Here is a 27162-nt window from a genome sequence, read left to right as displayed (position 1 = left end):
AATTGCCCTCCCACGCCGTGCCCGCCCTCCGGGCCCCGGGCAGTCGCGCAGGTCGCCCCGGGGCTTCGCTCCTCCGTCCTGGGGCAGCCCCGCCACGGGCAGCGGCGCTCCGGCTGCCGCCCGCCGGGCCGCCAGGGGTCGCTGCGGGACACGCCGGGAGGTGCAGTCACGTGGCGGTGCCGCCCCGGATCCCTATGGTAACGGCGGGCGGGGCGGCGGCGGCGGCAGCGACGCGGGGAGCGGCGGGACCCGGGGGCGCCGGGCGGGCGGTGAGTACGCGAGTGGCGAGCCCGAGTGTGCCTCCTGGTCAAGGAGCGGGGCCCTTCCCCTGCGGGGAGCGCGTGTCCCTCCCTGGGCGCCACCGCCGGTGTTCCCCGCCGAGGCGTGGGGCCCTTGTTCACCCCCCGTCGCCTCCCGATCCGCGCCTCGCCCCGGGCCCCCGGCACGCCCTGCCCCACCGCGGTGCCCACAGGAGGCGCTTTGCCAACCACCCTGGGCCTCCCCGTGGGGGCCTCGCCGTGTCCCTACCCCGTGTGCCCTTTGGGTGCGCCAGGCCGGGCCCCGCGGGGCTGGGGAGGCGGCGCGGGGGTGCTCTGCGGCAGCACATGCTGGGGTCGGTGTTCTGGCCAGCGCTCCTGGGGCAGGACGGAGCATTTTGGTAGCACCTTTGGCCTCAAAGACTTTCACCTGAAGAAATGAGAAACAGAGCATGTTCCTTGGCTGAGCGGCCAGGGAGGAAGAAATGCCGCCTGCCCAGCGATCCACGGTCCCAATTAGCCTCTCCAGTGGCACTTGGAGCAGCAGTGAGCAGGGTGCTGGGACAGCCTTCCACGGGTCTTAGCTTGGCTGCTCTGGTGTTGTAAAAAAGAGCTGATGGTCTGAAAGGTGAATGGCAGAGCTGCAAGAAGAGTTGAGATGAGCTTGGAGTATTTCCTGAATGTCTCCAGGATCCATCGCAGAAGAAAAGAAGCCCTGTACACTGTGTGAGCCTGCTATCTCCCTGCCTGGCCGGGCTGTGGATACCTTGTGGGAGGCAGAGTTCAGCCCCACAGCTGTACGACTAAACACTCCCTAAATAACTCCCTGTGATGCGGCTTTTCTTTCTCATTGCTGTGTGCTCCTCACTGAACAGGCATGTGACGTCTAGTGGCTCCTAGGCAGTTTGGGTGAATTAACAGTGAATTGTTGGTCTGATTACAGTTTGGTCTTGTCATTTTTCCTTGACTCTTAGCGGTTGTACCCAGCAGATAGCGGCACTTGTTTGTCCTTGCACTGGTCTCTTGCTGCAGTCCTTAAGTTTTGTATTAGGCAAACTTTGTTTGATGACAAACCAACGCGTCCTGCTCTTCAGTCATGCCCAGAGCTCTTCTCAGCATAGCAGGGGTTTGTTGTGAGGAGGACGGTGACAGGGCCAAATGTCACTGTCCCCAAATAATGATGCCTGTGTGGAGATACCATGTCCCCACGCAGCTCAGGGGCTTTGGCTGCCATACTGACCTGGCTGGGTGTCATTGTCATTTCCTGAGTTCCTCCCGTGCAGCAAGTGTGGGAGTTTTTGGTGTCTTCTTCCCAACCTGAATCTCTGTTCTGCTCCACTCCCAAGCTCTGAGAGACTGCTATATGGAGTGAAGCGGTTGCAGTGCCTCCAGAGGATCTTTCTCACCTGGTCAAGACATGGAAGGATTCTTATCACATACTGCAGGACAGACCTGGGAGCTTTTTCTTCCATTTCCAGATATGTTTCAGAAAAAACTATCAAGAAAAGAGAACAGGCAAAGAGTTGATGTGGTTTGAACTAACTGGGTAGTTCTTGTCTCCTTGCTATGTGTTGATATTTTATACTTCTTCCACTCACCCTGAGTCTTCCACTTTATTTTATTGCCGTGCCAAAAGCTGAGAGTGTGGCGAGGCTGCCTAAAACCAGACTGAGCTGCGCTGACCGGCTGTTGGTTCCTGCGCTGATGGCCATGCTCTCCCCAGGTCTCACTGCGTAATTCTTCTGTACCTCTTCTCCCATCAAGAAGCTCAACTGAGAATGCTATCCCTCCAGTTTACTGCCTGCTTGGATCTGCAGGAAGGTGCTTTAGACCTCCTCATTGAAAGGACCTCCCGATATTTTAGCTGGTTGCTTTAACCGAGGCTCGTTTCCCTACTCTAGTTTATGCTGTGATACAGCTGCTCCTGTAGCGCCGGCAATGAGAAGTAAGAATCATGGGCAGGAGCGAGAGCAGGGACTTCCCAACTTGTTGCTAGGGAAACGCAGAGTTGTGCGGCCCTGTCACTGTGCAGCAGGTCACCTTTGGTGCCTGGGGACTCTGTCAGGCAGAAAAGCCTATGTCTTTTGATAGTGATGGTGAATCCACACTGTGGACCTTTTGCCCTTTGGTGTAGCCCCTGCACTCTCTGGTCACGGCAGGTCAGCCCGCCTGGGGTGAGCAGTGAGCCAGCCCTTTTATTTTAGGTGTCCGCAGTGTGCTCTCTCCATGACAAAGCGGCAGCCCTGAAATTTTTGCCTATCATACTCGGAGTCCCTCACCTCACCTAGTACCATGCTCCAATGCCCTGAGAGCAGTGAGAAAGTCCTCTGTGAGCTGAAACGCATGAACCTTCATTCCCCAGCCTGTGGATGCATGGAGGGAGGCATCTGCTGCGGCATGAAGCGAGGCAGTGGCTAGATTCCAGCTCTCCAATGACTTGGACCTGTACCCCGCTGCTCATAAGGTCTGCCTCCACCCTCCCTGCTACCTCGGAAACAGGAGCATGCATGCCAGAGCTGCCCTGCGTAGTTAAAAGATCATTTGGGCAGCCATGCATTCTCACACTTTCTCTGTTCTGCGAGAGTGGAGTTCAGCACCACAGCCATTGAATTGAAATGACTAACCCCAGCCACCAAATGCAATCCTGGATGCAGGTGGAATTTGCTGACGCATCCCCACATTGGGTCATTTCTCACTGGTATCTTTTTTTGACCTGAGTGGCCAAGCGAAAACTTGGTGTGTTGATTAGGAGAGAAATCAGTTGTCATCCTGTGCCTCTGGTTTGCACCTAAAACATTCTGCAGAACAATACTGGAGCTAAGAGCGAGCAGCGATGTGTAACTGCATGGCAAAGCTGCACGGCAGGCTGTTGGTCCCTGTGCCGCTGGCGTTTCTGTGGTGGCCAAGCTGTCTCTGAGCTGTCTTGTCCTCATGGATTTCTCCTCGTGGCCAGCAGGACCCTCTGCTCTTCAGCTTGACTCACAGGTGGCTGCAGGTGCTGCTTTGTTTTGGTGCGTGACCACACGAGGCCCGTTGTTTCCTGGAGCTCATGTAAGGGAAGGGTTGTTTCTGTGCTGTTGAAACACAAGAGTTTGTTCCTAGCTACCAGGTGTAAGAGCAGCTTTAGGCACTCTCAGTCAATTGGTTTCAGATCAATGCACTTGATTCTTGTTGAAAGCTTTTGAATTTTTTGAAGGGGTACAAACCCTTATTTTGAAATGTACGTTGGTTTAAAATCTGATTATTTTGTGTTGTTGTTAACTCGCTTGTTCAAGCTTTAATCAAAAGCCACAGAGCTGCAAGTGAGGAACTTGGTGTGAACTCAGGTCTCATTTAGAAAAATATGTTATCCTTTCTAATTGTAATAAACAGAAGTTGCACCCTGCGATAGCATAGAAAATAACAGCAAATCACAGTTATCCGACTCCTCCCTCCCCCCCGTTGTGACTTTGGGCTGTGTGAGACTGACAGCACTTTATCAGGTCAGCTTGCAGCGCATATGTTTGCAAGCTCTTGTTATTTTAAGTGTGTCACCGAGCTGCATTTCAAATAACCTCCCTGGCTGAACTCACATGATGGAGGGATGGTGCACACCTGGGCTCTTATGGTCTCGTCCTTTCCCGTTAGAAACGGGTCTGCGAGACGCTGACGTTAGAGGAGCGCACGCTGCGGGGAGGTTCGGTCTGGAAGATGCTCCCTTCTTCCACTGACGTGTAGCAGGGCGTGCACAGTCTGAGGCGTGTGGTGGCCCCTGCCTGCGGCCTGCGATGTGACATTTACAAAGGCTGTGGCAGCGCTCCAGCTGACGTCCTGAAGCTTGCGAGCAGGTTATGCAATAACAAAAGGTGCTAGTGAAATAACTGTACGCAGGTGCAGCTGTACGGTCCGTCCAACAGTGACAACTTTGGCCTCTGTATTTATGGTGTGTCAGTAAGTCCAAGCCAAAATTCATTAATTACCAGTAATGATGTTTGGGCTTGACTTCCAGCCCTGCCAGTTCACCCTGGGCTTCTCCCAGCTCGTGTTTCTGCAATAAAATTTCCAATTGTAGTGTTATTGCTGTTGTGAGCAGCAGAACAGACTCCTGTTCCTTTGCCGTAGGGTTGGGCTGGCAGAACTAGCGATTGCATCAAGCTGTGACCTTCCTCCACCCCAAAATTCTGACAGAGGCACAAATGAGTTGAACGTAAAGGGGAAACTTCCCTGACTGGTAACCAGCAGGGATTACCTTGGTGTAGGTGACGTGATTCGTGCCCAGAGCCACAGGGACATGGCAGCTTCTGTCCTGTTGTGCCCACAACCTGGCACATGAAGGTACCTCCATCTCCACTGATTCTCCTGGGTGTTCAGCAGCTGCTTTGCTGAGCTGTCCTTGCAGTGAGGACAGGAGCCAGTTTGCAGGCAGACATCAGAGGTGGTTGTGGTGGCATGCAGGAGTGCGGACAGAAGGGAAGGACAGACAGCATAAGCTGGTGCTACCAGCCTGGAAGCATCCCGACGTGCCCTATGTGGGGCCACGCTCTTCCTTTCGTCCTTCCTGCCTCTTTCTCTGAGCTCCTGTGTCTCCATAGGGAACAGCGGTGGTTACTAGCCGTTGGCCAGCACAGTCCTCGCCTGGCTGCTGTACAAAAGGCCCTGCCGCTTCCTTCTGCAGCTGCCACTTCCACTGCACCCCTGCCCTTTGCTGGCCTGGCTGCTTCTGCGGCTCCACAGTGAAACTGCTCTGGAGAGGGGCAAGCTCAGCACATTCTCCCTTTGCCACTGCGGGGCTGGGGACCAGCCCTTGCCAAGCCAGTGGTGGTGGCTAAGGCTGTGCCCTGCAGCCATGGCTGCCGGCGGTACCCCTGTGCCTGCGCTGGTCACATGTGTGCTGCCGTCGTCACTTACCCCGGAGCAGGATCACACAGGGCTTCTGCTGGCATTCTCACGCCTGTGTCTAAGCCGGCTGTGGGATGCATGTCCCTTGTTACATCTTCATTAGGCAAGTCATTTTTATTTTTATAGCAGGATGATCCACTGATAGCTGTAAAGCTGGGTGGAGACGAAGCACAGGTGGCTTTCACTGTGGGCTGGTTTTGCAAGGTCATTCGCAGCCAGGCGACAACACAGGCGATGACCAAGCTGGCAGTGTGTGCACAGTGATGCTGCGGTGACCATGTCGGCGACACTTTCATTCACTTCCTGGTGTTTTTATTTTGCTTTTTCACATCTACATTCACTGGTGTTCTAGGGTCACTTGGCAGTTTGAGTGCACTTGCGACCCGGGTGCATCTGGGTCATGCATGCGGAAGCTGAGCTCGCTGGCTCGTTTGCTGGGGGAAACTCGAGCTGGGCGGGTGGCGGCATCTGAGCTGCAGCCTCTTCGCTCTGTGCTAATCGCTGCGAATGTCACAACACGGCCCGGGTTTGCTGCTGGGCACGGGTCAGGTAGTGTGGTGCAGCTCAGTTGTGCACGGTGCGTGGGATTCCTGTCCCTGCTGCTCAGAGCCCCTCTGGGCTGTCGCTCACAGAGGGACACAGCTGCCCCATCCTTGTCCAGAGTGCTCAGCGTGACTGTACAAGTGCTAACAAGCAGTGCAGCCGTGGGCATGGGGCAGACCTGACCCCTTCCATATCGTGCAGAGCTTGGCAGGGCAGCAGCTCTCCTTGAGGATGTATGGCTCCTATGGGATCCTGGATGGGATGTTCCTACCTCATTCAGCCTCCAGTTGGGATGCTGCTGACCTGATGTGTGCTGCAAACAGGCCTGATTCACACATTTAGAAGATCTAGTGGGTGTAGATGGTCTGTCTGACCGAGCCCTGTGGTGTGTGTGTGAGCTGCTGTCATGGTGCTACAGAGCAACCCCGGGGATTTGTAGTTAAACTCTAAGGGCAAGGGCTGAGATTCTCACCTAGTTGTGTGACCATGGGACCTGAAGCTTTAAGGAGTGGGGAGAAGAAAAAGAAGCAGGTTGTGTGGGGGCTTGCGGTGGAGTTGGGAGAGCTGGTGGTGGAGCACACTGTGCAGCTTGGAGATGCAGACCCGTGCGAGTGGGCTCTGGATGCTGCTGTAGGTCCAAGGCAGGTGGGCAGGTGGTCTCTCCTTGCAGCTGGCGCTGCTGCACCCAGGCTGCAGCCCTGCAGCCCTGGCTGGCATCCAGGAACCCCTGCACGTTTGCAGGGGTACAAGCTTTCCTGCGGACGGCACTTTTCCCAGGGCCCTCTCTAAGTTGTCCTTCGCATCCTCTGGTTTTGTGTGAGATGCCAGCTCTTCCGTCGGCTTGGTCCCAGGAGAACCTCAAGGAGCTCAGCAGATGGAGAGGTGTTTTTTTGTCCTGCAGGGGAAACAGCTTACCTTGCTCCCTCCTGGAGCACTGAGCCGGGCGCTTTGCCCTGGTGGGGTAACAGTGCTTTTCATGTTGTTGTCTTCTTTCAGGCCAGTAAACGTGCCACTGTAGATGACTGACTCGCTCGTGCCTTGGGCTCTACATGGCCTCTGCAGGACCAGAACACGCTAATCTGAGCCCAGAACAGGAGAAGAGCATCGAGCTCCAGTCAGGCACCCTTCCGGCAGGGAGAGCTCAGCCGTGCCGGGCCTGGCACCTTGCTCAGCAGCAGGTGAAACCTGTCTGGAATTTAGAGAAGAAATATGTGAGTGCTTTCCAGGATTGCAGCCTGCTGCCCTCAGGGATCCCTCTGCAGCAATCCTGCTTCTTGTGCCCACCGTCACTATGCCACACGCACCCCCAGTGAAGACGCCCTCCCGAGCCTGCCCTTGGCCCAGCCCTGTCTGGACCTGGGTGGGAGTGCTCTGCTCTACCAACGCTCCTGCCTCAGACCCAAGCCCTACGGGTTTCCTTTCCAAAGCCCTCCGAATGCCAGCTCTGTCACGGGAAGGGTGATGTCTTCCTCGCTGGTGGAGCCCTGCCTGCTGCCTGCACTGGCGGAGGAGCAACCTGGGACTGGGATCAAAGTCTCTGCCTCAGCTCGGGTCGGCAGGCTTCCAGCTCCTATAGACTAGTGCTCAATAGTAACTTCCCACAACCCAGCAGTGCTAAAGTGCCTTTGCCGCAGTCACCGGAGATGAAGAAGGTGAAAAACACCTGGGGCCACAGCTCTGCCACCTCATGGCCCCACTCCGGGAACAATGGGGACTGCTCCACCAGAAGCCTGGTCAACAGAGCAGTGAAAAGCAGTGACCTTGTGTTGGAGCAAACTGCCGTGTCTTCCCCGACCCTTGTGCCCAGCGGTGCGATCCTCAGGAAGGACCGGTGCTCGCGGGAGGGTGCTGAGAGTAGAATGCACAGCTTAAAAGTGAAGGAGCCAGAGCTCAGCCTCACAGAGGCTGTGCAGCAGCTAGCTGGACAGGCTGCCACGTGCAACGGCTTCGGACGTGAAGTCGAAAGCTCTGGCCTTATGAATGTGGGCAGCCTGTCCAACTGCAACAGCAGGTGGGGGCAGCACGTCACAACACAGCTCACCCGGAAGAAACTCTTGCTCCCCTGAACCTGGAGCTGGGTAGCCATTGCCTTAACGGTAGCTCGAGCCTTATAGGCACCGACGGTGCTGTCGTCCGCACTAAGCGTAATCAGCGTCCGTCTCTTGGCGTCGCGCGCATCGCTCTCCTGACTGCAATCCCGACTGCCGCCTTGGGAGCGTGCCGAGTCCCTGTGGCGGGGACCGGGCTGCGAGAGCAGAGCCTCCGCACCTCGCTGCTTGTCTCGGAAGTGGCAACTCAGATGTCCACCATCCGACTGGAGAAAGAGGAGAAACGGGCCCAGGGTGTGCTCCCGGGAAAGCTTGAGTAAGTAAAGCAGGAGGAGGAGGGAGGCTGTGGTGGGCTGGGCTGGGCTGGCCATCGCGTCTGTGTGTGGTGGGAGAGGATGCACTGTGGGCACTGCGGGGGTGGCTGTGAGGATACCATGGGCTGTGTCCCTGAGCAAAACCCATCTGTGGCAGCCTGGTGCAGGAGGAGCCTTCCTGCCACCTCCGGCTTGATGCAGGTACTCAGGGTGGCTCTGAGCCTTTCCACCTTCTCCTGCAGCTACAGCATGGAATCGCTGTGTGGCATTTCTAGCTCGCTCACTGCACAGTCAGGGGCCCTGCCTGCTGTGGCAGGCTCTGCACGTTATTTTGGGTGAAACCTGCTGACAAGCCAGGTCCATCAAGGCTTTCTTGGGCAGAGACATGGGTTCCTAAAGGAACATGGAGCTGATGCAGGACAGGGAGGGTGCAAGGACATGGAGCTTCTGCTCCTCCTGGGAGAGGTGTCCTTGTGTCTCCTTCTTTCTGGCTGCTCTGGAAAGTGTTCCCTCTCAGGGTGCCCTGGGTTCCTCTCTATCTTACTAGCTTGGGATGAGTGCTTGTACATCAGCACGGGGAAGAGCAGTGCTGTCACTCCCTACCCACGTTATCTCATGCTGCCTCGTGGGCTTCTGGGTCTTTTGGCCCGGAAAGCACATGACACTCCTTCTGATGTGATGCCCTTTGTCCTAGTGTCACTGCTGAGCAGTCGCAGCTGGACCCTAGCTATCTTCAGGATGAAGTGGAGGAAGAACTTCCTGATGGCCTGGACGAGAGCTGGAGTCAGGAGGAGGATGAGGACAGTGAGTGCTGGTTCCATGGGGAGGACTGTGCTCCATGCCTCAAGGTGGGGAGCGGGCTGTCTGGGAGGTGGGAGCAAGCACAGCTGCTCTCCTGTCTTACATTCATGCTGTCATTTCAGGATGACCTAGAGATTGTAATGAACCCGAAAGCTATTTAGGAGCAAGGAGGAACTGCATGGGTTCTTCTGAGTAGCAGGCTAGGATTCACCACTGTGCTGCTCCAAAACTTACCTTTCTGTCAGCTCCACACCCTGCCTGCCTTTTATGCCACCAGTTAGTGGGCAAAACCCATGACCAAGGATTTGGGGCAGCTGAACTGGTCTGTCCCCTGGAGCATGTTTCCTCTCTTCGCTTCCCAACTCTGTGTGCATTCACTCCCCACGGAGACAAAACTTGAGTCTGTCCCCTCCTGCAGGTGACTCGGATGCTTCCTCTGTTGCTGATGTGTCATCCAGTGGCTCTGTGGCTCTTGTGTCCAGGTTAGTAGCTGTAAATAGTGCACTGAACTTGACATCTTTGCCCAAACTTGTCTCTCCTCCCTGGTGACAGAGGAGGACCGTAGCATGTGGGGTAACGGGGTGAAGGTAGCAACAGGCTTCCCAACCAAAATGAGCTTCCTTGCTACCCTTCAGACCAAAGCTACCTCTTTTGCTACAGACAGCAGTCTGCAAAGTGCTGAGGGTGCATCCACCACAGCAGAACAGGGGTCTTAATTTCACTGCCACTGCCAGTTGCTGGGTAGAGTTTTCTGGATTGAATTGTGCTCCTGCTGTGCCGTTGCCTTGCAGATGAAGCAGAGTGGAGGCGTCCTAGGCCAGAGATTGCAAACATTCCTTGGGGTCTTGTATCTCAGCACTGCATCCTGGAAATAAGTCCCAGAGCCTGGGCTTTTCTTTAGCTTTTGGAAGGAGAATTCTCTGGGGAGGATTGGTCAGCCTGTGGTCATCTGAGCCCTGCCTCTGTGACTCCTGGCAGCCCTTTGTGGGACCTGTTTCTTTGCCCATCCAGCAATGGGAGCTGGTCCTTGCAGCTGTGCTGCCCATTGCACCAGGGCTGCCTCAGGCTTTGCTGTCTGCCTGACAGCTTGCTCCTTTCCATCATGCTATAACTCACCTCAGAGATGAGGAAGATTTCCTAGGAGCAAGCGTTGAACCTCAGGGTGCTGCAGGGCTCTGGGTGTGCACATGTGGTTGTGAAAGTCCTGCAGAGGAGACAGAAATTGGACCAGCAGCTGTTGCTGGCAGGACATGGCTGGTTGGCCTCTGGGGGCAGATGGGGGGAAGCAGCGCTTGGGCCGAATGCCTCCTGTGGTGGGGAGGGAGAGATGTGGGCCACATCCCTGTACATAGTGTGCGCTGGACTGGCCTGGAAGCCTTTGCAGCTGCCTCCTCCCTTCAGTCTGTCATGGGTCAAAACCAGCTTTGTGCCAGGGAATTTTAATCAATGTAATTTATTCACAATTAACAAATTCTTAATTACTGATTCTGGTATTGAAAAAAAAAATACATATAAGACTTGCTCACTCTCTTCAGCGAGGTCGGGGGTGGCACGGGAGAATTGAGGTCAGCGTGTTGTTGTTCTCTTTCTTTTGCTGCTCCTTGTTCCATACTGGATGTTCTGGATCAGTGCAAGTTGCCCAAGCCAAAAATCATGTTAGGGCAGTGTTAAAAATTCCCATGGGGACAGGGAATTCCCGCTGCTGTGCCTGGGAATGCCCTGGGACTTTTGCTTTACAAGTGCAGATGTAACCCGAGATTCCCCCCTCCTTTTCCTCCGGAGGCTTTGAGGCTGCCATTTACAGAGTGGCAGTGAGGGAATAAGCGGAATAAACGAGGGAATGGACGGTATGTGGGGAGAGGGAGCAGCTCCTCCCCAACACATCTGGAAGCTAGATGTACCCCTAGACCCACCAGAGACCCTCCAGGCAGCAAAGCATTTCCTTGCAGCCCCCCAGGCAAATAGAGGTGCTGCAGAGAGTGGCTGGATCTGGCCCTGCTGACACAACTTTAGTAGGTGTGTTTTAAATTCTACCGTTCGTTCCAGATGTTAGGGATTGCCAGGATAAGAGGGTGTAGATACAGTCAGTAAAACTCCACCCCTCTTCCCTGCAAGACACCAAAACCAAGAAGGTTACAACAGCTGGATCATGCAATCTCCACTGCTTGTTCCTGTGGACTAGGTTATAGGGTTTATTGTGTAACAAACTCCATGCTTGCCCTGGCAAAACACAGTCCCGAGAGAGTTACAGCACTTGGCCTATGAATTCATGGCAAGCCCACCCCTTATCGCTGCAGACTGTATACTGGCCTTAGTGCTCACTGCTTGCACCACATAGCAGTGATGCAAATTCCTGATACCAGGATCAAAGCTCCTTCCAGCTTCCCCCTTTCTCCCCATGCTACTTTTTAACCTTTAGCAAACTGCCTACCTCTCCATCTCTCCTAGGAACTGTGTTGAGTGCCTGGCCCAGCCCGCTGAGGCTCAAGAGAAGGTGCTCAAACCAGCTCTTGTCTGCAGTTTATTCCCTAATGTGCCTCCAACCATCTACTTCAGTACTCGGGATGAGAGAGGTGAGCCAGCGTCTGTTGCAGCACCACAGAGAAGCAGCCAGCCCGTTATTAGCAAGCAGTGGTGCCAGCACGCAGGGAGGAGCTGGCCATCCAAAGGGCTGGAGTAAAACAATGGCTCCTCCCCGCAGCCTGGAGCATGAGTCTGGCTGCCACCAAATGTTCCAGTGTCCTGGATCTCCCTCAGCCATAGGGTCTTCTGCTCCTTGCTAGTTCTACAAAGGGGGCTACGCACCTTCAGAGGAGGTCTGAAGGCCTGGTGCCTGTGCAGCAAAACATAAGAATTTCCCTGGGTGCAGCTGTAGAAAATTGGGGTATTGTGTTTGTTTTCCTTCTGCCATTATCTTTTGCCTTCCTAGTGGAAAAGCTGCCTTGGGAGCAGAGGAAGCTGCTGCGATGGAAAATGTGCACAGTCACACCGAACATAGTGAAGCAAACCGTTGGCAGGTCCCACTTCAGAGTCAGCAAAAGTAAGTTGTGGGAGGCCGGCAGCATCCAACACATCCCTTGCCTCCAGCCCGTGGGTTGCAAGAAGGCAGACTGCCTGCGAAGAGCAGCGCAGAAGTGATACAGGCTCGGCACTGCGGGATGCTGGGTTCTCGTTTCTGCCTGTTTGCCCCCGCAATATCCAAACTCTGTGGGTCCTGACAGGGCCTGATCTCCCTCTTGGCTTGTTCCTGGCATGGACCACAAGGACTTACTCCTGGGTTGTCAGAGCTGGAGCAGCAGAGCTGTGCTCCGGCTTGTTTGAGCTGTGCCTCTAGATGGTGCTGACACTCTAAGGCTGGCACTCGTGTTGCCAACTCCAGCACCGCTGTCCCTTGTCCTCAGGTGTTGAGGAGCCATGCCCTCTCTGACCATAACCAGAGAGTTCACAGGTTTGGAATCTTGTTGCTGAAGAGATGTGTAGGAGAGGGGTGGGGCTGAGGAAGCACTGAGCATTAGCGCTATGATTAGTATCCTGGAGCGTAATGTCCCATCAGTACTTACAGGGCTCCTGCGTGTGTCAGGAGACCTCTGTGCAGACCATTTGGGGCTATAATGCGAGAAGCAGGGCAAAGCAAGACCTAGGAATTCTTGAAATCCTATGTGTCTCTCTGCATTGCGGCAATGATAGCCATCTACTTCATTCATCTGCTGTAAAGCACAGAAATAGGGGTGCTGGGGGATTAAAGCCATTTCTTTGACCCTGTGTCTTCCCAGATCCCTGCAACAATCACCTTTGCAAGAATATGACCTGCCTCATTAACTGGATCCTACTCACAGCCTTTGGTTGGGCAGCTTTCACAGTAGCCAGTATGAGTGCTTGTGCTATTGCCATGCAGCATCCGTGGCAAACTTCTGCGAACCCCAGGAGATGGGGTCCTGGTGGATCGAGAGGGTTTTGTGGGTGTCACAGTACTTGGTCATGGACTTTTCTGTTTTTCCTGCAGAAAGCAATGACTGGCTGGGCTGTTGGGGCCACCACATGAAATCCCCCAGCTTTAGAGCCATCAAGGAGCACCAGAAGGTAGGGGGATGTTTTGGGCTGACCCTCCTTCACATGCATGGAGAGTGTATTGGGAGCAGTTTGGAATCCCCTCTCTTCAGGGCCAGGTGTTTGATGTGCAGACTGTCCCTGCAGTGTCCTTTCCAGAGCATGGCAGTTGGCATTCCTGTGCTGGGAGATGAGCCCAAGAGACAGGCACAGCTGGGTGAACATCCCTGCTGTGAGAGTGGCTCTTGTACAGACTGAGGCTGTAGCCAAGCCATAATTACTTGTTGACTCGTCTAAATTCAGTCATTGTTGCTTAAAGAAGTCCTTTCTCTGGCAGAACTGAGGAGTAGGACCAGTGCCCTCCCTGCTAGCACAGCCAGAGGGGATGTGCGTAACTCAGATCTTAAAAAGGTCAGGAGTGGCTTGGGGAACATGTGAGTGACCAGAGGTTTGATAGCGTCACATATACATGTTTGTTCTGGAGAGCCATGATGCTCCAAACTGCTTGGTCTTGAGGCAGCATCCAGGGTTAGAAGCTAGCAGTGTCCAGCCCTGTTCCTGTCCTGTTGCAGGGTCTTTCTGTCCTCAGAGCTTGTGTTGCATGGCAGGACTTTGGAATAAGGTTTAGAAGCAAGTGAGAAACCACTGGGGTGGAGGATACTGCCAGGGGAAGCTCAAGGCTGAGGGTTAATGCCTGCTGTGCAACTGCTCAGACATCAGAAAGGACAAGGTGGCAGCTGGTGGCTTTGTAGCCGATGTGGGTCACTGTGTGGGTGTTTGTCTCTGCAAAGCTTCAGGAGCAGGTGGGTCCTGTCTTGGTGCTATCCTGGGAGTGGAGCAGAGCATGTTACCCTGCACTGTGTTCAGAAAGGATGTAATCCTCTGGCCAGGGAGCAGCAAGGATGGACAGGGAGGTAGGGAAGCAAGGAGGTCTCACAGCATCTGGGTTCCTTTGCAGCTAAACCACTTCCCTGGTTCATTCAAATTGGGAGAAAGGGACCGTCTGTGGCGCAACCTCTTGAAGATGCAGGCTCGCTGTGGGAAGAAGGAGTTTAACTTCTTCCCCAGTCCTTCATCCTGCCTCAGGACATCAAATTACTCAGGAAAGCATGGGAGGAAGGAGCTAGCCGCCAGAAATGGATCGTGAAACCAGTAAGTGCAAAACAGAGCTCAATCCTCTGTCCCATTGTAGCTGCAGGGAGAAGATCTGATCTGTTCTTGTTTGTGTTTTGCAGCCAGCATCAGCAAGAGCATTGGTATCCAGGTTCATCCACAAATGGAGCCAGCTTCCCAAAAGGAGACCACTGCTGGTACAGAGGTGAGTGAAGGAAAGCAAGGTTGACACAGCCTGGGACCTCCTCGTGTCTAGTTCCTCTGGCCAGGTCTGGGCCGCTGCCACTGTATGGCAAAGCAGAAGGACCTGATTTGCATCTGGAAACTTCTCGACTGCCTGCGTGTAAAGCTGCTGCTGGAAGTTTGGCTCTCTCAGCTGCAGCTGGACTTACTGGAGTACTGCTGTCCTCTACGTAGATTTTTGAGGTCTCGGGTACAAACTGGCCCATGGGCTTTCTGGAGCTTCTGTCTGGCAGGTGATCAAGATTCAGCTCTGCTGTGATCCTGCTCCCCGCTGCTTTGTACTCTGGGATGTGGCATCTTCAGAGGCAAATGAACCTTATCCAGTGCCCACAAGCACAGTGGGAAGAGAAAATCCCAGGAAAGAGGCGGCAACTGTCAAAGATTTGTTCTTATCCAAGTTAGAATGGGGCACTAAGAGCCTCTGTGCGAGTGGATGTTGGTCAAAGGGTTTTCTCAAAATAACAGGTTTTTCAGAATCTCCTTCTCCTTCTGCAGAAAAATTAAATAGCTCATCTTGGTTTGAGGCTGCTTTCTGGGAAGGTTCTTATGAGGGCAGGAAAAACAGTCCGGTGTTTGGCAGACAGGAACTGCTGTGTTGGCTTGTCTGTTCTCCCTGGCTGCTTCCCGTGCAAGTGATAAGCTTTCTTACGGAAAATCATCAACTTCTGGGATGATAGTCAGTACTTGGATGAAATTTCCAGCTGTTCTGCTCACTGAACCAACACCATCTGTGGCCCACCTGCATGTCTTAAATGTTCCTGAATATCGTGATCATTCTTGTGGGTGTGGCAAAGCTACTGCGCAGGGAAGATCTCTTCAAAGTGGCACTGAGCAGAAGGGAATACTGCTCATGTACTGCAGGATCTCCCATGCATGGGAGAGCTTTTTTCTCTCTCATTTTGACTGTGATGACTTAAACTTGGAAACACTGTTGCAAAAGGGCTTCTGCCTCGTCCCTGATGCATGGAAGTCCCTTTACCATGCTTCTGAGGTGGGGGTTAGAGACATTCCTGCACATGAAATCATACCCTCCACTGGTGCCTGCTTCCCTCTGCAGGTATCTCCACAAACCCTACCTCATTGGTGGGAAGAAGTTTGACCTGAGGATCTACGTTACGTCACTTGCTATGCTCCCCTCAGGGTGTACCTGTTTCACGGGACGGATTGGTTCGCTTTGCTAGCTGCAAGTAGGTCGCGTGGGAGCGCGGTGCCAGGGCCTGCCTCAGCGCTGAGGCGTGTGTGGCTGCGGTACCCGCCTCGCCCGGGGCAGGAGGGGATCATCCCAGACACGGTGATGCTTAAAGCTGTAGCTTGCTTAGAAGCAGTCTGGAAACACACAAGGTCACCGCAGGTGACAGAGTTGAAAGGGAATGTGAGAGGATGCTTTGTTCCGCACCTTTCCCAAGGCAGAATCCGCTCAGTGTAAAGCAGTTCTTGAAATACGCTCTCTGTGCTTCATACTGTATAAGAGCTGGCGTATCAGAAACCGTTTCATCCAGTTTTGACTATATTACCTCAGGCTGCTGCAGTTCTGTCAGGGCTTTTGCTCACTGGTGCTCTGGCCTTTTCTTAAAGACCTGCTCTGAGGGTGGGGTTGCATCCCACTGCTCCAAGGCAGTCTGTTCCATGCCTTATGCTTTGACCCATCAGCTCTGGGCTCGTGTGGACAGAGAGCTCCAGGCAGCCTGGGAAGGGAAGGCAGCAAGGCTGGTGGGTGGCTGAGAGTGGTCTGAGATGAGAACAGAGTTTCTGCCTACCCCGTGGGCCTGAGAGCAACCAGCTCAAGCTCAGACTGCTTGTGCTTCTGTCACCTCCTCCAGGTACTCCTCCTCGATGAAGAGCCTCAGCAACAAGTTTGTGCACTTGACCAACTACAGTGTGAACAAGAAGAACACGGAATACAAGTCCAACTCGGATCAGACTGCTTGTCAGGGACACAAATGGTAGGTGTGCTGCTTTTAGGGCACAGGGCAGCTCTTTCTATTCTCTGTGAAGTCAGCCTTTTTTCAATATTCCTACCCAAAACTTGAAGGTGCTTCCTGTATCATCTGCTCCCGCTTGAGGAAACTGGAGGAGCAGAGTGATTTTGGCATGGATTAGTGTCGATGGAATCTGGATGGTCTCCCTGGCTTGTGACTCATCCTGTCCACTGCTGCTTGGGCTGTGGTTGCCATTCATCCTGCCTGTGTCTGGACCGTTCCCTGCTTGCAACGCTGCTCTCAGCTGTACTCATTCATCCCGTTTCCCTATTGCGGGGGCGATGGGGTGTAGTTAAAGCAGAATCTGATTTTTTTCTGTTAGAACTTGAATGGGTAATTGTGATGCTTAAATTGGCTAGATGGGAGCTTCTGCCCATCTTACTCTTTACTTCCCTGTGGAGGCAGAGGAAGGGACGGTTCTGATGCAAAAATGGTAATTTACACGTTACTCAGTGTGAATAGGAGCAGCGATGCCATTTCTGGGTGTTTGGGAGGAGGGCTGCAGCCTTGCAGGAGTTCTTTTTCCCTGCTGTCCCATGAGTGGACTGATCCAAGGCCCCAGTCTCTGATTCCACGGTGGTGTTTGAACTCTTTTAAAAATAGTGCAGGATAGAGTTCTCGATTCATGGGCCTGGGCAGGGCTACTTCACTTCAAAGGGAGCTGCAGAAGGTGGTTCGCTGCAGTAGGATTGCTTTCTCAGTCCTGGACCTGCTGCGCAGTGGTCTGTTTATCCACGTTGAGAAGGATCTGCTGTCCCCCAGCAGCTGAAATCCCATGGGGGTGGGATTGTGTGGGTTTTTGGTACTGCCATGCAAGTCAAAGCTGGCTACTCCCACGTTAAAGATGAGAGCAGCTGTAATCTACTCCATCTCATATGCAGGAAGCGTGACCTTTGAATTCCTGGCCAGTCTCACTTGAGCAATGTCTGAGCATCCTTGGCTCAGTGTCAGGGTAGCTTGCTTCACTCGGTATGGTGTGGGAAACTCCTATATAAGCAGACACACTCCCCTCTACCATCTTGCTCTCCATGTTTTTAAAAAATTTTTCTCCACTCCCAAAGCCTCAGTGAAATGGCCTGAGCAAAAAAAAAAATTACTGGGGTCTTGCTGGTTTCCTGCTGAGCTGCTTTGCAGTGCTGCGAGGGAAGGCCTGCAGGAAGGAGAGGTTTGCTGAGGACACGAAGGGGGAGGGAAGAGAACTGGGCCTTGCTCGTGTGCTAATTTGGGACCTATTACTCTAGTGCTGGGACAAGTCTATGACAGATTTATGTTCCTAGTAGCTTGGGCCTACAAGACCAGGGGCCAGGCTGTGGAGGGCAGTAGCCAGGAGCTGAGGGTTTTGAGGATGGCAGAAGGATGGCCGTGCCAGGGAAGAGCTTTGTCAAGGCTCCCCTCTGCTGCTTTCACTCCTCTAGCAGGGATGAGCAGCAAGGGGCTACAAAGCTACCTCCTTTGCTTTCTCTCTCTCAGGGCGCTCAAAGCTCTCTGGAGTTACCTGACCCAGAAGGGAGTTAATAGCGAGGCCATCTGGGAGAAGATTAAGGACATCGTTATCAAAACCATCATTGCGTGAGTCCTGGCACCCGTTGCTCTGTGCCTGGCTATGGGGTGCACCCTGGCCCCTCTGGCTCTCCAGTCCCCTCTCAGCCTGGTCCTTTTGCTCTTAGTCTAAATACTGCCACTGCTGTTGTCTTTAGTACTTCTCTTTGAATCCTTCCTTTTGTACTGTTACTTATGCTCGTGCTGCAGTAGCTGCAATGGGTAAATAGACCTTACAATTCCTGAGTCTGCCTGCAGTGCAAGGGGGGAGGCTGGGAGGGTGCAGTGTACCCAACACTCTGCCCAGCTTGCCACTCGCTCCCTTGCTTGGCCAGGGTGCCTCAGAAGAAAGGTTTCCTGGTGCAGGATGGATCTTGCGTTCAGACATGGATCCTGCCTGACAGAGGGGGGATGCTCAGGATGCAGTGCTGGATCCATACGCAGTGCAGCAGCAGCAGCAGCTCACAGTCGGTCTCTCAGCCCACCCGCTCCCACAGCATGTGGCTGCATACGCTCTCAGAACTGGCAGCGTGTGCTGTGAACAGCCAAAGCTCTGCTGTCTGACTGTTGGAAACAAGCGTTTTTCCCTTGGCTTGCAGATCTGAGCCCTACGTGAACAGCCTGGTGAAGATGTACGTGCGGCAGCCGTATTGTTGCCATGAGTTGTTTGGGTTTGATATCATGCTGGATGAAAACCTCAAGCCCTGGATCTTAGAGGTCAACATTTCCCCGAGGTAAGGCAGATTCTGAGCCACAGCAGGGTGGATAATGGCCTTTCTTTTGCCACAAAGTGAATTTGGCTCGTGATGTCCCCTACGCCCTGTGCTGAAAGACTGTAGGCTTTGAATCCTCCCTCTCCAGATTGCAGGAATCAAAGTCCTCCCTGTCTGCGAAAGCAGCATCCATCCGCAGCTCGGAAAGCTTTGCTGGGCATGCTCCAGCTAGAGCCAGGGAAGAGAATGTTAAAAAAGGAAGGCCAAGGAGGAATGTGTCATGTAGGGAACAGGTGATGGCAGAGATTTCTTCTTTGCGTGGGCAGAAATGATCAGTAGCTCCACTGCCTCGTGCACTGTTCCTTGCTTGCTGATGGCACCCGGCTGCGCAGTGTCGGCTGCGCAGGCAGGGCTGGGAGCTGCAGTGTGCCTGAGCGTGGCCTCTCCTGCCTGCGTGAGCTGGACACAGAGTCGTGGTCCCACACAGGACTTGGGATGGATTTGCAGGTTTCCAGCAAATCTGGGAAGAGGTAGAGAATTAAACCGTTTCTGGTAGAGAGCCCCCATTCAAAGAGCTGTTGTCAGGATTTTTCTCTCAATGTCTCATGGCCTTCTGGGATGAGGCAAGCGACAGGCTGGGTTTTGTATCCTGGTTGGTATTAACCTAGGGAGTGATCTCGGGGCTGTGGGGCTCGGCACCTCCGTTCTAGCACTCAGACTGCTGTGTTGCTGCTTCCCTGCAGCCTCCACTCCAACTCCCCTCTGGATGTGAGCATCAAGGGCCAGATGATCCGGGACGTCCTCAACCTCGCCGGCTTCGTTCTGCCCAGCACAGACAGCGTGGTCTCAAGGCCACAGACAAGAAGTGGCTCTACCTGCAGGTCAGCCCCCTTCTCTATCAGAAAGGCAGGCATTTCTCTTGAGAGATTTCATCTGGGGGCTGCTTGCAGCCCAGCAAACGCTGCTTTCTGTGCTGTTGAGAGCAAATGTTTGCTGGCCCTTCAGCTATGGGTCTCAGGGACTTGCATCATTGCCTGAGTATCTAGTTCCTGGGTTCTCTTCAAGGCAGAAGGATTTATGCCCTTTCTGGAGGTCCATAGTTGGAAGTGAGGCCAGCATAATTTGTGCTTGCTCTGCAGTTAGCTGAGTCGTGTTCTCTCCTCCTTACCCCTGCCAGAACTAACGCGATGCTGAGCCGCACTACCTCTCTGTTTGCTTGGAGGGCTGGCTTGGCTGTGTTGAGGCTGGATCCACTTACCCTCTACCCCAGGGCTGACGTGCTGCTGCCTTGAGCAAGAAGAGCACCTGTTATTTTGCAAAGGCTGGAGTGATCTGTTCCTTAGGCAACACTGCAGGTGTCAGAGGCTGTAGACCTATAAGCAGGAGTGTGCACAGTCTTACCTTGCAGCTAACATGACTGTTTCTTCTATAAGGCTAATTGCTGGGCATGTGTCCACCCAGGCCCTGCTTCTTCTGTGTTTCACCACAGCTTGAGCTTATACTGGTTTCACACCTGACGGTGGGGGGGAAACAGTCCTGTTCCCTGCAGCAGAGCGGCTGCTGTCCGTATGTCACTGAATGAGCAGCTCGCTGGGATGAGCACCAGCACACGGTGATGTATGGGCATGCCAAAAGATGGGACTCTTGCCCTCCGCCTGCCCTGTGCCTTCAGCGAAGGGAGAAGCTTGGAGCGTGGGCCCATTCCAGCTGGGAAGCTCTCGCCAGCTCATCTGCGGCGCTTTGATCACACACTTGTTTGCAGCTTGCAGCGGAGGTGCTGAAGGGCAGGTGTCCTCCGAGGGACCTGCAGTAGATTAAGCGGATCCTTCACATGGTTCAGATGATGCATTACCACAGTTTCTGCATCCAGGGGCAAGCTTACTTAACCATACCTCCTGCCCTGGGAAGGATATGAAGGGGTTCTTTGTATATGGGCATAATTCCAGTAGATCTGTATGTTCCCCAAGCACCATGCAGCCTTGAGGCTCTGCTCTTTCTGTTTGGATCTGCACACAACTAATTATTTTTGACGCAGGAGAGCAAATCAGCTGTGTTGATATAAGTGTTAAAAGGTGTTGGACAAGTATCTCCTAGGCTCTGACATTCCCAAAAGCTTCAGTCGGGTGCTTGGAATAGTTTAGATGGTTGGTGATCAGATCATACAAAAGGCCAGGATTTCCCATGGTATGTGGAGCTGGAGCTGAATTTGAGTCTCGAGAGTGTTGCTGGAGGAAGTTTCTGATTTAAGAGTTCTCTCCTTCCTTGCACAGTACCAGTACTGAGTACTCGTACACCCAGCCTTGTGGTTACAGTTAGGAAGCTGCGTTCCAAACGGGATGTAAACATGAGATACAAACAGGCTTCAAGTGCTGTGAATCGGGTCATGGTGTGTCGTTGGCCCTCTTGCCTCCTGTGTGGGTGTGAGAAGATAGTTCACCTTTGGATGAAGGAATGCTGAAATGCCTTAGCGAGGAGCTGACAGGGCCCTCCCTGTTCCCCTGCCCACATTGTTCCTGAGTCCTGTGCTGACGCACAAGGCTGTGGGTGCATCATTGATCTCAGAATTAGAGAAATCCTTGGAGAAAAAGTTCTCTCCTCCACAGCGTCTTCCCGAAGGTGTCACTGCTCTCACAGAAGTTACTGGGAGCAGCTCTGCCATGACAGGACTTGGATGTCTCTGCTTAAATGCTCTACTGCCTCTTCTTGTCTCCTCAGTCTGGGCAGTGCTATGAAGAAGCCCAAGCCAGCATCTGAACATTTCATAGCAGAGAAGATGAAGAAGGCCTATTACTTGACGCAGAAGATACCTGACCAGGTTATGACACAGTCTCCTCTGATACTTGCACCATCCTGCTAAGCCACTGTCCCAACCAGTCCCACATGTCTATCCATTGTCCCGCTCCAGATTGTGCCCATCTGTGGGGACAGCCAGATGGTGGGGAGCACTTGGGCTCCAGTGGGTTACAAGACAGCTGGTCAGAAACAAATTGAGTTTGCTTAAGCCACTGCTACGCTGGCTCATCTTTACATTAAAATAGGCATGTGCATGTTACCCACCAGTCCCCAAACAGCGTCCGAGCACTGCCTGCTCCTCCTTGTTTCTCTGGGCAGCTCTCGTAGCCTTTGCCTGCTGACCTCATGCAGGTTAGCAGGGATGCTTGCCTTGCATGCCACCTGGCAGTGTCTGTAAGAGAGGCTGAGCTGCAGAATTGGGCATCTCCTCAGCTCTCTGCAGTGTTGATGTCACCACTGAGCCTAGATTTGTTTTCCATGTGGCCTGTGTCTCGGAGATCTCAGACACATGGAGGCCTCTGCCTGAGAGACTTTGAGGAGTGGGAAGGTGGGAAGGGAGACCAGCAAAATGTAGTTAACTTCTCCATGATCCTGGGTTGCTCTTGTCTGCAGGATTTTTATTCTTCTGTCTTGGACATCCTGACCCCAGATGATGTTCGCATCCTGGTGGAGACAGAGGACGAGTATTCCCGGCGTGGGCAATTCGAGCGGGTGTTCCCCACCCACATCTCCATGCGGTACCTGCGCTTCTTTGAGCAGCCTCGTTATTTCAACATCCTGGTGACCCAGTGGGAGCTCAAATACTACTTGAATAAACACAAAGGTAACTGCCATGCAAGAGCCTGGCACAGTCACCTGAGTCAGGCAGGCTGCCTGCCGGCAGTCGTGGGAGACTTCTGAACTACGCATGTTGAGGGGGAGCTGACTGCCTGCACATGCCATAGGAAATGTGTTACCCTCCCAGACTGCTTCAGATATCACAAAAAGCTTATTCTGAGTTGATCAGAGGTGATGACTGCACTGGTAAATGCAGCACCAGCACTTGTAGTTGCCCTGGTGCTGAAGCAGGCTGGGATTCTGCCTTCAACCTGTAGCTCTGGCCTCTTATTGTGTTCCTCTGCCGTCTTTTGAGCGAGAAAACAGCTGGAGTCGCTGGGCTTTGCTCCTTAGAGGTGATCTGTGAAATGAAGGAAAAATTGGGCCCGTTCTCGTCACCTGCTGCGGTCTAATTGATGAAAAACTGTCAGCATGCACACAGACGAATTTTTCCTAAACACTAAAAATCTAGCTATCATCTCCACTTTTCCAGGACACAACTCTGTATTTTAAGAAAAAACATCCTTTAATGAGGCATAGCTGGGCTGGACCAATTCCTTCTCACCGAGGGCTGTCTCTAAACAGGGCAGCAGTAGATGCTGTTTTGGTGAGAAAGCCAGTGAGGTCTAGTGTGCCGAGTTAGAGAACATAAAGAGTCTGTGGCTGAGGGCTCTCCATCCAGCATGTGATCTAGCTGGAGAGGCTTCTGCAGGAGCCAGCCCTCCACTGAAGCGACCGTATGTGTGCTCCTAGCCTGGCTGTCATGTAGAGAAAAAAAAAAAAGCTTTTGTCACTTTTGACTGGTGTTAAAGCAAATATCAGAGGGGTCAGTAACAGTCTTTCACAGAGAGTCAGTAACCTCATAGCCCTCTCCAGCTGCACTGTCAGCATGTGTCATCCTTTGCCTTGCTAATACCTTTGCTGGATGCTCTCCTGTCAGCTGGTAGAAAGATCCTGTCATCATCTGCACTGAAGTGCTGCCCTGAGCTTGGCGGCTCAGACTGGGGTCCTGGTTCAGTGCTCCAGCTTCCACAAAGCAGCCGAGCGAGCAGATCTGCTGTACCCCCTCGTTGCTCTTCACCTCTGAGCAAAACCCAGCCTCCCCCAGCCCACTCACGTGTTCTATGCAGCCCTCCTGTCTCCCTGGCCAGCACAGTGCAAAGCCCGGGCTGATGCACAGCTGGGGCAGGGCTGCTGAGCTGCCCCGCTCTCCTGAAGCCCCAGCACGTAGGGTTTTTTTCCCAAGGTCCTGGGGCTTGCTGAAAGGTCACTGAGGAGCAGAGTTTGGACAGCAAGGATTCCTCCTATAGCCAGGGCTGGTATCGTATAGCAAACCACAGTAACCCCAGCTGGACAGCATCAAGTTCCTGGCCATTGCTCTGCTGGTTTTTAAATCTTGAGGCACCTTAGCTCATTCTATGACTGTAAGGCTCTTAAAAGAGAAAAGAGGAAGGGAGCAGTCCTGGATTTTTCAGGGTTAGCTGAGAGCAGGGAGCTTGGCTGTAGTGGGGACAGCTAGCAGGAGGTCTTGGAGGAAGTGGAGCCTGTTCACTGCGGTCACACACATGACTCTGCTTCAAGATGACCTCCTTGTTCTCTGGAGCAGCATGTCTTGTGTGCGGACGGAGGAACGGTCCCTTCCAGTCACACCGCTGGTGAGCCTGGTCTGTGCCAGCCTCACCCTCTGTCAGGGATGGAGACCAGGTCTGAGCCCATGTCAAGCTCCAGATGGATCTGTGCAGGGAGGAGATGATGCACTGGGATGCTGTGCTGTGCAAGGAGGATGCCTGAGCTGCCCTCCTCTGGGAATGGGGCTGGTGACAGCAAAGCTGCTCTACATTTGCACTGTAGGAACTTTCATGGGTGCAGCCCAAATCAGCAGGCACCAGGCTCAGGGGAACAGCCAGTCTGGTCTAATTCGGCAAATCCTGTGTTGCCCCAGTTTCTCTGCTTAGCTGAGCCTGCTGCACGGTGTGTGTGGCTCCCCAGGAGGAAGGCAGGCACTGCGGCAGCCCATGTGCTGGCACTTGCTGATGTTTGCTCGTACAAAGGGTGAACGCCCTTGGTTTACCCCGTGTTTTGCTGGGCTCAGGCACGTGTTCCAGTAGTTATGCATAGCACGCGCTACGCGGTCAGTTCCTTCCGTGCGGCAGATTTGTGTGCCCCAAGCTGGGAAGGCTTAACTCTCTGCAAACTTGGTTGTTCATTCTCCCTTCTTGTCTTTTCTGTCATTTCCCAGGTCTGGAGCTACTGAAGAACTGGTGTGTCAAAGGGTACCACACTGGGGCAGGGACGGATTTGGCCCAGACGGTGCGTATGGCTGTGGGTGAGCTAGGGAGAGGTGGTGGTTTGCCTGCACAGTTAAGCAGAGAGCCTGCTTGTTGTGCTCCCGTGGCTCCTGCTGTACCTGTTTGCCCTCTTCTTCCCTCTCTGCCAAGGCCTCCGGGTGTGTGGATAAACCCACGCTTCTCTCTCTCTCACCAACATGAAGGCCACCCAATATATCAGATCTGCAAGTGCTTTGCATCTGGATATCCTTGGGCGCACTGGTCACAGCCCTACATAATTGGCACCTGACCTGCCCTTTATTCCTCTCCATGAGGGAGCCGTCTCCGTCTGTCACTCCTGTGCCTTACAGCAGGCTGATCCAGTGAAAGAAACCCACTCTTTTGTCCTCGAGATGCTCTGCTCCCACTTACAGCAGAGGGATTCATTAAGCAGAGAGCAAAGACTGCTCTGTTTGCTATTCTGGGAACAGTCTGGTGGCGGTGACGATGGGCTGCAGTGTGAGGCAGTTCAAGCTGAAGCGCACTAGGGCAGCCTGCAGCAGGGCCCAGCAGGCTCCAGGGATTTTTGCCGTGACTTAAATAGCCATTTGGTTGTCTTTCTCTCCTCCTGCAGTGGTTGTTGCCAGAGTCTTTCTTCCTCCAGAGGAGCAGTGTTGAATCAAATGGCTTCAGCAAACGGGAACTGGGCAGACTGGGGTGAGTTTGCACTGGCTGTGATGCACATGATGTTCACAGCGTGGCTTTAGGACTGGTGTCCTGAGAGAGAACTGGCAGCAGGGAAAGCAGCTTTGTTTAAGGGGAGAGGAACAGGTTGGCTTGCAGGCTCTGAAGCCAGCCTCTGCTCTCTGGAGAGCCAGCTAGTGGCACTGGCATGATGTCTGCTTGACTGGGCATGTCTCTTTGGCACTGTACACCCAGCTTGGATGGGAATGGAGGCCCAGAACAGCCAGACTGGGTGACGTTTGGCGTTGTCATGGTCAGGACACACTGACAAGATATTCCCTTTGGGTACCTGCACCACTTCTGTGGGCTCCGATGTGGCCAGCAGTGAGTGGAGGCTGGAGCTCGGGCAGCAGCGAGGCCTTCAAGGGCTACTGTGCTCTGCCAGCTTCCCTGAGCAAAGCTGGGCTGCAAAATGGGTGCTGCTGGCCCTGACAACCTCCTGCAGAGAGATGGAAGACTGGGGTTCATCTGGGTGAAGTGAATCCAAGTGGAGGGCAGGCACGCCTCTGGTCTCTGGTGTTAAGGGAAAGGGTGTCTCTGCTTCTGTGTCCAGGCCAGGATGGAGCTGAGTTTGCGTGCAGCCAGGGAGATCAAGCTGTGACCCTAAAGTCCCGTCACTGTCTGGGATGTCTGTTGGGGTGACTGGTGCTGCCCAGGGTGGGGGAATGGAGTAGGTGAGCCTGGCAGCCTCGACTCTGAGCCTGTGTATGACAGTACCACAGGTGAATATTGCACTGTGGCCCTTTCGATCCTTTGTCACTGTCCCTAAGCAGCACGGGATCTCCTTTCTCCTGCAGCACACCCCTCCCTTCAGCCGGCGAAGACCTCACGGGATGCCTGGAGCCCAGCCCTACTCAGAGCTTACCTCTCAACAAGTGCACTGCTGGAGCTGAGCAGAAACCTGCTGGCTGCCTGTCGGACATTGCCCTGGTGATGTGACCAGGAAGCTGCCGTCCCTCCCCAGGGACACCTCAACCTACCTCAAAGGAAGAGACAGGAGCTGGATCTCGAGAGCAAGGACAGTGGGAGCCCCCTGCGCTGCACACTTGCTTGTGGGGCTGTTTTTAGAGAGGGATGTCTTAGTGGGCAGAGGGAAGAGCTGTGTGACTTCCATTTGTAAAACAAATAGCAAAGCCTGGGGAAGTGAGGTTTGTCTGGTCTTTGTCCTAGGCTGCTCTTGAAGCCTGACGCGGTGGTTGTGGTTTCTTCATTGCATGGAAGCTGACCTTGGAGTTAGCCTGGCCTTCCCGTCCCTGACCAGCATGGGCCAAGCCCTCACTTGCCTGTGTCTCCTTGTGTTGGCACTGAGCTGCTGGGCACTGAGTCTGCTCCCGCCCTGCTGCAGCCTGGCCCCTGCAGCAGGGCCCAGAACTTTTGACTGACCCATTTCATCCTTTCTGAATGCCTGTGCTGACATCCTGCCCTCCCCGAGCCTTAGGGCCTGGGGGAAACCAGGGGCTTGCACATCGCTGCTCGAGAGAGACCACAGGTACCAGCCTGGCTCCGATTTGTTGTGCGGACAGTAGGGCTGCTGGGGAGGGAGCATCCTTTTGAGGCTGCAGGCCAGTACTCTTCTCCTGGGCTTTGCTCTCTATTTTCCCTTCATTTGTCAAGGATTTCTGTTAAATGCTCAGCTGCTCTCCTGGCCTCCATCTGCCGCCATTTCCCTGGCCCGTTTGGGTCCATGGGTCAGCTCAGCTCTCCCTGCGCTCCACCGGGCTCTGGTGCAGGTAGGCTTTGTGCCACCACCCTACCACTCCCCTGTCCTTCCTGGAGCTGGGTGTCGTTCCTGCTGCCCCATAGCATTGTAAGCATGCCCCCCTGCATGGGGGAGCAGTTTCCAGCATAGCTGCTGGGGTCTGGGGTCTGCCTTATGTCCTAAGGTCTCTCCCACAGATCAGTAACTTAAGGGAGACAGAGCAGCCCAGCCCTGCAGCAGGGGAAGGAAGAGTTGGGTCCCCTGAGCTCACCCTTGCTGCTTTTGGGTTGTGTCCCTCGAGCTGGGCAGGGGGATGCTGGGCACTTGGGTGGGTTGCTCGGGGTCAGGGGAGGTGCTGAGCCCCGTTC

At 53.9% G+C, this 27162-nt stretch overlaps 1 protein-coding gene across 1 annotated transcript; it reads left to right on the top strand.

The window, feature by feature from the left end:
• The first annotated feature begins 6527 nt into the window (after positions 1–6527).
• On the top strand, positions 6528–26195 carry TTLL4 (tubulin tyrosine ligase like 4). Its single transcript, XM_086616049.1, is given in 27 exon segments — positions 6528–6987; positions 7076–7215; positions 7218–7718; positions 7721–7824; positions 7826–7858; positions 7860–7955; positions 7957–8042; positions 8735–8844; positions 9260–9323; positions 11290–11414; positions 11771–11881; positions 12845–12921; positions 13847–13952; positions 13955–14040; positions 14124–14206; positions 15302–15354; positions 15357–15397; positions 15400–15431; positions 16065–16187; positions 17694–17792; positions 18362–18496; positions 19219–19356; positions 21191–21290; positions 21881–22091; positions 24324–24394; positions 24986–25068; positions 25893–26195. Coding segments are annotated over 27 exon segments (3210 nt in total). The 5' UTR covers positions 6528–6727; the 3' UTR covers positions 26035–26195.
• Positions 26196–27162: the final 967 nt, after the last annotated feature.

This window comes from Tauraco erythrolophus, chromosome 8 (assembly GCF_009769465.1).
Source record: "Tauraco erythrolophus isolate bTauEry1 chromosome 8, bTauEry1.pri, whole genome shotgun sequence".
NCBI lineage: Eukaryota > Metazoa > Chordata > Aves > Musophagiformes > Musophagidae > Tauraco > Tauraco erythrolophus.
Note: the sequence above shows the minus strand (reverse complement) of the source record. Positions and strands in the feature narration are given on the sequence as shown.